A 12,089-nucleotide genomic window follows, 5' to 3' on the forward strand; every position below is an offset into this window, starting at 1 on the left:
CAGATCGCCGATTTCTAGAGAGGAGATAAATGTCGATTAATGAAGGGACATGTCCATTAAAGGGACATGCCCTTTAGTGATGATATACAGGTAGGTTATTGTTGTAGTTTGAAAAACACACAATTACATTTCCATTCTGCTCCTTCAAGCAACAATATCCAACAAATATATATTGCAGAGATACTTCCATTTTAGATCAGATCAAAGGTTGATCATTCCTCCTTGCATCACAATTTGAGAAGTTCATTATTCACCACATAAGGATTGTTGATAAGTCTGATAAAAAACATAGAATTAGCAGAATATTTACATAAGGTGGTGTTTGAATCTTAACATGTTTGTCATCTTGAAGAATAATAAGTGACTGGAACTTAATGTGAAATTTGATCTCTTAAACTTAATGAGATCTCCCCTTAATAAGGCTTTGATACCATGTAAAGTTTTTTACCAGATTTCATTAAGAGGCTGATTGATTCACAACTTGGATTGCAGGTTTGAACACTGATGTTAATGAATTCAATTTGCTTCAGAATCTGTATATGTTAGTACAAAAATAACAAAGATAACAAAGATGTTCTTGAACTTGAGATGCTCACGATCCTTTGATGTGCTTGCATTAATTGATTTTGATGCCTTGTTATGTTGAGCAGATCAAGTATACGTATCACATGGAGGGGTGTGAGGGTGAATGGACATGTCTCCAATTGGAGACATGAACATTCACCATCATACCGGTTTGGTGGTAGTTTATCATAACCAATTTAATTAGACTTAACACAAGTGTTAACCAAGTATAACTGATAATTATGAACTCAATTCATATGCAGCTTGATATATTATAAACCAATAATGATCTTTAAATCAAAGGAATTCGAATAAGTTTCGATCATGAGTGAGATGTAATCTCAAAGAATATATATATGTTCATTGGTTCCACTGTATCGATCAAATGCAAAATTTCACATACTGCCAATATATATATATATATATATATATATATATATATATATATTGGCAGTATGTGAAATATATACCAATATGATGTATATATATCAATATGTACATCATATTGGTATATATTTCACATACTGCCAATATATATATATATATATATATATATATATATATATATATGTATGTATGTATGTATGTATGTATGTATGTATGTATGTATTAGTATGTACATCATACTGGTATATATATATACACAAATGTATATATTGATCTAGATTAGAGTTGTTGCTAGACTGAAGCTACATGCTTTAACAATGATCTTTTAGCGAAAAATAGGGTTTTTCAATGCATATACATGCTCTTTTAGCATTTAAAACACATGTAATGGGTCAAAATTCACTACTTCTTGTTTTGGCTTATAGGAATCAGTTTTCTTTTACCAAAAACATATGCAATAGGGTCAAAAAACACCATTTTTGGTCTAGTTAAGTGAATACTCACTTAAAACATGTATTTACATATTATAATAGCATGTAAATTGATCTCAAAAGTCCACTTAAGTGGCAATTTTAAAAATGCATATGTAATAGATTTGAAAAACTCCACTTAAATGCATTAAAACATTAAAATGAACTTATATGTGCAACAACGTGTGTAAATGGATTCAAAATCTCCACTTGTATTGATTTAATAAGCTGTAAATATGCAAAAGCATATTAAAAACCCATTATACACATTAAAATGTGTTATTACATATAAAAAGTTCATTTAATTTAATGGTGGGACTTATAATTAACTGGGAGTGGATTTTCATGAAGTATTTTGCACATGGATGTATGCAATATGTAATAAAAATCCCCCTCTTATGCACTTAAGTTGTCTCATGTATTTATATTTAATAACTAACTATAATCTTTAATAAAGTAACATGAAAAATCATCTTAAAGTAGGCTATTTTCATAAAACATAAAAAACTATGGTCAAATCAACTTAGAATGAGTTGAAATATTAAAATAGACTTCAAAATCCACTTAAAATTTTAAAATATAATTTAATATTGTGTAATTACCAATAAAAAGCCCACTTTTATGAGGTATTTAATACAAATATGCAGTTGACCTAAAAAATCCCACGTTTACCTTATAACTTGAGCTAGACATCTTCGATTTGGACCTGAGTTAGGTTGAATCGAGCAGAATTACAAGGGCTATTCACCTAAGGCAAAAACAAAAAAAAAAACTATTTACAACACAAAAAAACAAAGAAAAGACCTTAAAGTTTACCAAAAATCTAGTGTTTACAGTGCAAGAAGAAAAACTCATACTGACAAACAATTGGGGATAATCTCGAGAGAAAGCCATCAATAGAACATATAGACAAGACTGCACAAAGAACAATTTGGAGATAATGACTTGTTTTCATGATGCCTCATCAAGGCGTTAAAACAAGAGGATGCACCTATAAATCCATGAGAAAATTGGGTAGGGTTGCCCCAATTTTCTGAAGCCAAAATTGAGGACAACATGGGGAAATGATTTAAAGCAAAAAAATACATAGTGGTTTGTATTTGCCAGCCTCAATATGAAGCTTAAGGCCATGATAATAACATTTTAGTGTATGTAAGAGAAGCCATCTAAATAAGAGACAAATGACATTGGAAACCTCTGTACGTCACTATATGGCGATAATGTGGTCCAATAAAAGACAAGCAATGATTTTGGCCAAATAAAGATATCTATTTGTAGACTTATAAGAAGCAATGGAAGACTTTTTTCTTGTGTTCTCATATGGGTTATAAACTTTGCAGAAGGAATTGAATGACTTAAATATACATTGTGAAATACTTTAGTCACGTATAAAGAGTCCATTCTCACTGGAGATGCCACACAACAAGAGATGTCATGCAAACCTACATAGACCTCTAAGACAAAACTACAAAATATGATTGATGTTAGGACAAGCTTCTATTAGGAAGAGAGCTCCAAAACTTGCAAGCAATGACAAGGTTAGAGTTCAAAATGGCTGATAGAGTTCACAGATTTCATCTTCATTGGTATTTTTCCAACAAGTAGGATGTCACAAGAGAAGCGAAAAAGATCAAGCATAGAAAATATGAATCATAGCACAGATTTCAGTTTGTAGCCTAGGTAGTTTCAATGTTGAGGAGACCAAAACTTTGATGACTTTCAATAAATTGTAACTAATTGACTATTAAAGGAAATGTCTAAAGCTGAATTGGAGACAAGATGTGGTCAATAGTGGTTTGAGGTCAAAGGAAGCGTTTACTAGAAGTGATATTGAAGAAAGTTAAAGAAGTGAAGGCTAGGGCAGCGCTAGGAATTGTTCATGATCTTTTTAAGTTTACAAATACATATAATGAAGAAAATGATAGTATATTTCTATGGCTATTTTAAGCAAGTACTTATGTACATATGAGATAAGGTAGCATCCTCTATTCTATTTCAAAGTAAGAAAAGACATTGGTGTATATGTAGAACATTGTCAAAGGACATGATACAATGAAATGAGATTGGTAAAATATTACCAATAAATATTGAACAAAAAGAAAGAATCAACTTGTAAAATAAAGAAACTAGGTCAAATGCTAAGTTGTCCCAATACAGGACATTACATCCTTAGTGGAAGAACTAATAACATCTAGGATCAACCAAGGAGAAGAAAGATCCGTTCAAACCATAGCCAAAGTCAATACGCGACCTTGTTTTGATCCTCCAAATTATATTGGAAGTTCTTGGATTAGATTTTTGAAATTGAGAGGAACTTTAATTTTGAAGAAAGTGAATCATGCTTGTATGAAATTGAAAGGGCATGCATCCTTGTTGGTGGGTTCGTAGACTAACAAACATTGAAGAGGCAAGAAGAAAATAATGTCATGATTTTCTCTCATTGGACTAAAAATTCTATAAATTGGAGTATGTGGGAATTTTACTATGTGGCGGGGGGGGGAGGGGCGGGGGGGGGACCAATGTTCCATTCCCATTGTTTGACAAATGCTTATATATGGAGCCATTTTCTGATTTGATGCATATGGACCTTCATTGGAGCATTTATATCAAGGATGTTGATGTGTAGATAAGTATTTATTATCTTTGAATATTACATTTATCTGTTCATTGTAGTCTCACTTAGTTGTAATTGTATAGTACGATACATACTATAAGAGTTATTTTCCTTGATCTTTTCCTTTATGTTCGAGGATGTTACTGCAGGAAAAGAAGGTTGGTACCTTACACATGCTACCAAATATTGTGTAGACCTAATCTTATGATAGTAGCTCTAAAGAAGTTGAGATCTGAAATTCATTAGTCATCTAATGATCACGTTGGACAAAGTAAGGCTCTTGAAGAAAATATCCTTGATGATTGAGATTATGAGTGTTTTTCTATATAAAGAGGGAGTTTGACAGTTCTTCAAAAGCAACGTAGGAGCTCAAAATATTGATACTTAGAGGGAGTCTAAATATACATGTGTCCAACCGCATGATTTTGATGGGCCTACCCCTATGTACATCATGAGGAAATAACATTTATCACTAGAAAGTCGGAAGATTGATATCAAATTCAAAAGTTTGACAGGCGAAGATAGCTTCAACTAGAGGAAATGACTTCCCAGGATCATTGTTTAGAGGGAGAATTTTGAGGTGCGATCCCTTGTTAATGATCTCTTCTCTATAAGGGAGAAGTTTGAAGTGAAATTCTTTGTAATGTACTCTCTTCTGTGGGAGAGAAGTCTGAGGTGAAAACCCTTGTTCCACTCTCTAGGAGTAGCTATGTTTATCTACCCTCTGACTTTGTTCATGGTGGATATCATATGAGTTACTATTTTGCATATGTGGATTATGTCATGAAAGGTGACGATCTTACCAATAGCTTGACCTATTATCATGATAAACTACATTAAGTTGTTGTCTCGGAGTGCCGGAAATCATGATTACGAATTTATCATGATAGACTACATTAAGTTGTTGTCCTTGATTGTGCTAGAAGTCATGGTACTTGTCATGATAGTGATCACAACACCTCGATTACTACTAATTTGATAGACTACATTAAGTTGTTGTCCCGGAGAGCAGGAAATCAGATAACTCATATCCTTCTAGGATATAGCATATTCTTTTGGTAGGCATCATTAAAATGATGTCAGTGCACATATCAAGATAATATAACTGTGATTGATATTTCTTGTTGATTCATGCTTCAGATGATATCGAAATATAACACCTAAGTTGATAGATATATGTTGATATCCTTAAATATGTCATTTGAAGAGTATCATATTGAGAGGATATCTCTCTATATGCTTGAGAACATAATGTGTTCTATAACAATCCTCCCTAGCTAAGAAGGAGTGTTAATGTTGTAGCTTTAGTTGGATTGAATGGACCTAGAGATAATTCTTCTATGGTCATTAGTTAATCATCAGTTAGACAAACTCTTATATATATTGTTTAATGATGATTAACTTATAAATTACCATATAGAGACATGTTCTCATACTTATATGACATTTAATTTTGCATTTGGAAGACACCAATATGATGGCAGTGTTACTACATTTGCAAAAAATGATCTTAGTTAAAAAACGTTATATGCCACAAATCTTTACAAAATAATAATCCCTCTATTGAAGCATCAACTTCTACAATATTGTATGATGTTATCCCTGTTGGTTTAGCCATTCTGCCACACATGTTGCCATCCACCTATGAATTAGACATCCAATACCTGATTTTCTAGGGTTTCCCCTAAATGCCCCATCAAAGTTAAGTTTGAACCAGCCATACTAAGGAGCTAGCAAATATACATGTCTCTCTATCTTTCCTCCTTTTCTTGCCATCCTTTCCAAATTGTGGGGGATAAATTAAACCAAACCTTCCTTTCTAACAATGCTATTTCAATATGAAAAATTACCTTCAATATGATTCATATTCCTTAGTCTGTTGCTAACTATTTTAATTATACTTGCCGCAGTTTTATATTCCAAGCATTTCCTCTTCATCTTTTGTCCTAAAATAATCTTCTATTTATTTCTTGCAAGAGTTCCCATACTAGTTTTGATGGTCCTATTTTCGAGATGATGTTGTATAAGCTCTTTTTATTGATTGATGGCCATGCTTTTAAGTGATCAACAAAATTATTGGCCATAGCAGATTTCCACTTTAGTGTTTTGCTCAAACACTGCCAAGATTTAAAAGCATATGGGCAATTTAATAAGATATGACCTACTGTCTCTTAGTGCTTTTCACATAAGGGACATCTTGAAGGGCCTTCAAAACCAACTTTTCTAAACCATTATGCAGCGAGGATCCTTTTCTGCAGGGCTGCCCATAAAAAAATGCCTGCTTTTGGGAGACAAACCTTATCCCAACATAGATTGAGAGGGAGATCCACCTCTTGCCTATTGTTGGGATTTAACTAATTCTTTGTATCCATCTTTAGCATTGTATCTCCCAGTGTTAGAACCTACCGAGATAAGTTCGTCTACTGTATTTTTAATGGTTATTTATCTAGGTTTCAGAATCTCAGTCAATTCTTCCTTCTCATTTGCAGATAATGGAATATCTTCTAAGGACTTCCATTTCCACCCTAGGATAGGATGCCCTGAGGGTAGCTCTCTAGATTCATTCAACTTTTTTCCCCATAGCTAGGTCAAAACTTCTTTGGTTCTAGGGGATATCACTAAAGGTTCATAACCTCCTCAGGAATCTTCTCAAAAGAGTGCTGATTCTCCTGAACGCATATCCCAAATAAGCCTGTCTCTAATGATAGCCCTGCATTCTAAAATGAAGCTTGATGCTCTAGAGCCTTTAGGTGGATTGTTTGTTCTGAAGATGTTAATGGAATCGTTGTCTTTGGAGTACTTAATGAGGATCTTTACCCTTTTCGTGTTACGTTCCTGATAAATATTCGCTACCAATTCGGCTCCTAAGGCCAAACTTTGCCATTTCATGTTCTTCACACCCAACCCTTCTGCTTCAAGTGGTCTACATATCTTGTCCCATTTAATTAAAACCATCTTTTTGTTTTCTGATACACTTTACCAGAAAAATAGTCTTAGTTTTTTTACCAATTTGGTTTGAGCACCTTGTGTAAGGGGCAAACAAGACATTGGATAGGTTGGAATGCCACATAAGACCGATTTGAGCATGGTTTCCCTTCTTACATTTGATAGACATTTTCCTTTCCAGATCTCTATTTTTGGATCCATCTTCTTTGAGATGGGATCCCAAAGTTTAGAAGCTATATTCTCTTTGTCAAGGGGCATTCCTAAGTATCTACAAGGGAATTTTCCTTTCTTGATGCCTAAAATCTGACATGTCTTATCCTCAAGCTTGGAGTCTGTATTCAGAAAAATAAAACTTCAGATTTTCCAGCATTAAGCCTTTTTTCCTGAAGCTTTCATTTATTTATTTAAGATATCCTTGTAATGTATAGCTTCTGTGATAGCACTTTTTCCTGAAAGTAAAATGTCGTCAGAAAATTGTTGATGCGTGAGATTGGGAACTCCTTTGGTAACTTAATACCTAAGATTGGTGTTGAAGTTTGAACCAATATAATAAAATGGAAAAGGAATGTGGGGTCCCCTTGTCCCAAACCCCTAGATATATCAAAAAAAAACCTTCAAGTGTACCATTGATCACCAAAGAAGTATTAGAAGAGGAGATACAATTAAAAATAAGATTTGATCTATTGTTTGGAGAAATCAAAGGCTTCAAGATATTTAAACATTAGCGCCAGTCCACTTTATCATTAGCTTTTTGAATATCTAACTTGATTAGCATGCTTGGGTCTTTTATACTTTGGAGTTTGGACTGAATGTATAATTTCTTGCATTATGACAAAGATTGATCTATCTGGAATGAATCGTGTCTGTTCTTCTGAGATAATGTGAGGCAATAATTTCTTAATGTTGTTGGCCAATGCTTTAGAAAGGACTTTATAAATTGCGTTTCATAAATCAATTGGCCTAAAATCACCTAATTCTCCAGAGTTAGTATTTTGGGGAATGAGGGTAAGAAATGTGTTATTGATTTCCTTTAGACGATCTCCTGACGTTTTAGTGTTTCTCACTGTCTCCCATAGTTCACTATCTAAAAAATACCAGCAATTTTTTTAAAGAAACCAGCCTGAAAACTTGAAAACCATTAGGACCAGGTGCTTTATCTGAGTGAAGTTTCAAGAATGCTGTTTTGACTTCTTTCAAAGGTAATTTACTACAAAGGATCTTGTTTTCATCATCCGTGATAAGTTTATGGATGTTATTTAACAACTGCCTTTGAGTGTGGAGATCAAAATATTCCTAATTGTCTTAAGGCATCCCGATAAAAGTTAACAAATTCAGATGGAAGGTCTTAACGATTTTCAATAACATCTCCTCTTTCGTTCTTTATTATTAATATCCTATTAATATTTCTTCTATATTTAAGACTATTATGATTTTTTAAATTTCTATTACTGTTAGAGTGCAAAGTTTCTCTAGAATTTTGTTTCCAAAAAAATCATGTTTGGTTACCAGTTCCTCATGTTTCTGAAGTAGTTCTTTCTTTTTAAAATAATTATCCTTGTACATACCTTTCCTGATTATTTACTCATTTAATTCTTGCATGTTAATTTCACATTCGTTTTATCTTCAAATGTATTCTTAAAGTGTTCCTTATTCCAGTTTAAATTTTTTAATTTTAGAAATTTCAATTTATCTACAAGGAACATTTTTGTTCCTTAAAAGCATACCTCATTCCACCATTGTTCTAATTAACTTAGAATTTTTTTAATCCCGAAACCACATATTTTCAAATTTGAAAGAGTTCCTGGGTGGCTTATAGTCTTCCGTAATGTCTAAATGTAATTGGGAAATGATCAGAGACAGAAATTGCTAGTATAGAATATGATAGTGTGTTTTTGAAGGAACCAAGGTCTCCCTGAAAAATAAGTATCTGTATATCTAATTTTTCTTTGATGTTACTAATACTTCCCTTCTGTTGGTCCTTGTGAGGGTACCATTGTTCATTTTGATATCCATCAGATTTGTTGCTGATTGTCCAATTTCTAAAATCCTTTAGTGATTGTGACTCTCTATGTATACCCCCACTTATATCTAGGATTGCATTAAAGTCTTTACCTAATATATATTTTCTATCTCCATGAAATTTTTAGAACCAATTTCAATCCAGAGATCCTTTTTGCTGGTTGTACTAATTGACCATATACATTAATTAAGTAGAAACATAAGAAAGTCTTAATACTTTGTACCCATCCATGTATCCAATTAGATCTCTTAATGTTTAACTCGAAAGCAGTTTTCCTGGGGTTCCATAACACTGCCAAACCTCTTGGAGCACCTTCACCATATATACTTTCTACTTTCCATAAGCCAATTCTCTTATTCGTCACTTTGTCAATTAGCCTGGTTTCTTGTATCAAGATAATTTCAGAGTCTATTATATTTATATTCCACTTTAACAAGGGATGTTTTTAGGGGTGTTTAAGCCCTTAACATTCCATGCAATGAGTGTCATTGGGCTGTGGGAAGGACCTCCCTTCCCAGCCTGAAAAAGTGTAAGGAAGTTTTGTTTTGTTATCAGCAGCCCCATCTAATTTCCTGAGCTCATTCAGAGATTTCCTTCCTCTTTTCTTCATTGTTTTACCACATACTGGGCTTGAGGTGATGAAGTTAGGGACTAGTGGAGGTGCAAACATACTTGTTTTGGTTTTCGTCCTAGACTAAATAGTATTTGGCTTTGACCTTGTAGAGTGTGACCTGTTGCTTGTCACTGTAGACTAAATAGTATTTGGTTTTGACCTTGTAGAGCGTTGCCTTCCCTTCTAAATGAAATTAGTGAACACAAAAATAACCAGAATTGTAATTAAGCTTGTAACCAGCTGCAATGCAGAATGCAAAATTCCAAGCAAGGTTTAATGCATCTTTTCAACTGTGTTCTCCAAACCTTCAATTGTGGACACTAGCTTTGCCTGAAACAGGATGTATGAGCACATTACAAGTATCATATATGTATTTGACAAAATCTTTTACTACGCAACCTAGATTTTTATATTATAGCCAATTACAATGTAGAATGCCAAGTAACAAACAAGGTTAAATCAAAATGCATCTTTTCAACTATGCTATCTAAACCTTTAATTTTAATATGTTAGCTTTGCTTACAACAGGAGCATATTTCCACTATCTTGCATGTGTTTGACAAAATCTTTGACTATGCAACGTAGATTCTCCTCTTTGTTACTGAAATTCATATTTATATATTGCTCTGGTATCAGTAACTAAGCGAACTATGTAATGGTGATGCAGGAATATGCACAAAGCTTTGGTTTAGGGATTCTAAATTCTCTTAAAATTGAACTTAAGGGATCAAAGGATGTATCAAAGCTACTCACTGGAGTTAATGTGCTTGGGCATCTCTGTACAATGCAAGAGTCAATACGGAATGAAGCACTACCTCATTTTTTCTTATTTCTTAGTCATCCTTACCCTAAGGTGTGTGATATCTCTCTATGCTATTATATAATGTCTCTATTAACAGTTTGTAGGGTACGACTTGTGCAGCTGTAGAATATTTATTTCATTTTCAAATCTATCCTTTCAAGTTTTTTACTCTCTCGTTGCAGCTAGCCTCTATTGAAGTTCTAGATGACAGTGTTCTTCTGGGTTATGTCTTCATTGTAGGTAAGGAAGGCATGTGCAGATCAGGTGTATCTTTTACTTATGCAACTGGGCGAGCAACTGCTGGATGATGATGGAATGAATAAAGCTCTTGAGTTGATTAGTGAGACTTGCTGGGAAGGCCCTAGAGAGGAAACCAACGTACAAAAGCTTAAAGTTTTTGACATTTTTAATCTTAAAGTTCCCTCTGCACAATTTGCATCTCACAAATCAGATAAATGGGTTTCAAAACAGAAGGCAGAAAAATCTGATGAAAATGCATCCTATGCATCTTTGATTGATTCAAATTATTGAATCACTCAAGTGTTTCCAAAACACAACTGTTATGATATATATGCATCAGCAATTTTCATCCCCGGACACCAAATTTGATTTGCATGTTTGTCTACTGTTGAGAATTGTTTCATTTGCAGGAGATCATGCGCCTTTTTGCCCTGTTTCTCTGTCTCTCAGTTCAACCTTCCATTCACCCTTTTTGTTTTGTCAGTCTCGTACCTGCTATTACCAACATGCTGCATGCTGGAAGCATCCTGCAGATTCTCCTACTAAATATTGATTGTACCCCAACTCAAAACACTTAACAAAATTTGTCACTAAATATGCACCTTGTGCTTTGTTTGTATTGATCAAGAAGTTGGGAAATGATTATTTACCTTTTATTTCGTGGACTACAAGTTTTCATGATTTATTCCTTAAACATTGCTCTCATAATTCTGTTTTCATTTACATGGCACATAAAAGTGTTTTTGCGGTTTATGCACATCGGAATTAATTGCTTCTAAGCCACCAGTTTACTTGTGCATGGAGATACAAAACTGTGAACTGAACTTTCTTTCTCCTTCAAAACTGGGCATACCACGCTTTTATTCTCTTCAACTTTTGTCCAAGTCCAATGCATCTTCCACTTACATTGGTTTATGTAATGTCATACATTTTAGGGGTGGATGGACTTTCTTGATTCAAGATTTTTAGAGTTGTCATATGTACTTTTTCTTTGACAAACATGATGCTTAAGCTATTTTTACTTTAATACAACTAATTTGTGAACAACACTGTTAGTTGTCTATGTGATTTGTTGCCTTTGATCTAATTATTTCCTAAAGCAGGGTCTCAGGGGAGAATTGGAACATAGCTGAATCTAGTTATGATGTTATTTGCATCAGTGAAGAACCTTAAATTTTTTGGACACAGCTATCCTCTAGACAAAATGCACCTTTGACCAAAATTGAAGAAATAAAAAATACAACAGATTTTGTTGAAATTTTCTGCATTTGTTCTTCATGATTTGTAATAAAAAACAGCAAAAAAATTGAGAAAAAAAAAATCACTGTTTTCAGAGATCTGAAGATTTGTTAAAAAAACTTTTGGTGCATTCTGTCTATAGAGCATAGCCAGTGCTAAAACTTTTAATTAGGACATATTAAATGAACTTCCTC

At 33.5% G+C, this 12,089-nt stretch overlaps 1 protein-coding gene across 2 annotated transcripts in view; it reads left to right on the forward strand.

The window, feature by feature from the left end:
- The window catches only part of TTN1 (ARM repeat superfamily protein), a 233,105-nt gene extending 221,778 nt beyond the window's left edge, over positions 1-11,327 (forward strand). For both annotated transcript variants that reach the window (XM_089797137.1, XM_089797138.1), the window contains exons 16-17: positions 10,282-10,467; positions 10,657-11,327. In XM_089797137.1, coding sequence (XP_089653263.1) covers positions 10,282-10,467; positions 10,657-10,947 — 477 coding nt within the window. In that variant the 3' untranslated portion in view covers positions 10,948-11,327. The remainder of the gene's footprint in view (positions 1-10,281; positions 10,468-10,656) is intronic.
- Positions 11,328-12,089: the final 762 nt, after the last annotated feature.

This window comes from Cupressus sempervirens, chromosome 8 (genome assembly GCF_028749045.1).
Source record: "Cupressus sempervirens isolate cs-2001-9-10 chromosome 8, ASM2874904v1, whole genome shotgun sequence".
Taxonomy (NCBI): Eukaryota; Viridiplantae; Streptophyta; class Pinopsida; order Cupressales; family Cupressaceae; genus Cupressus; species Cupressus sempervirens.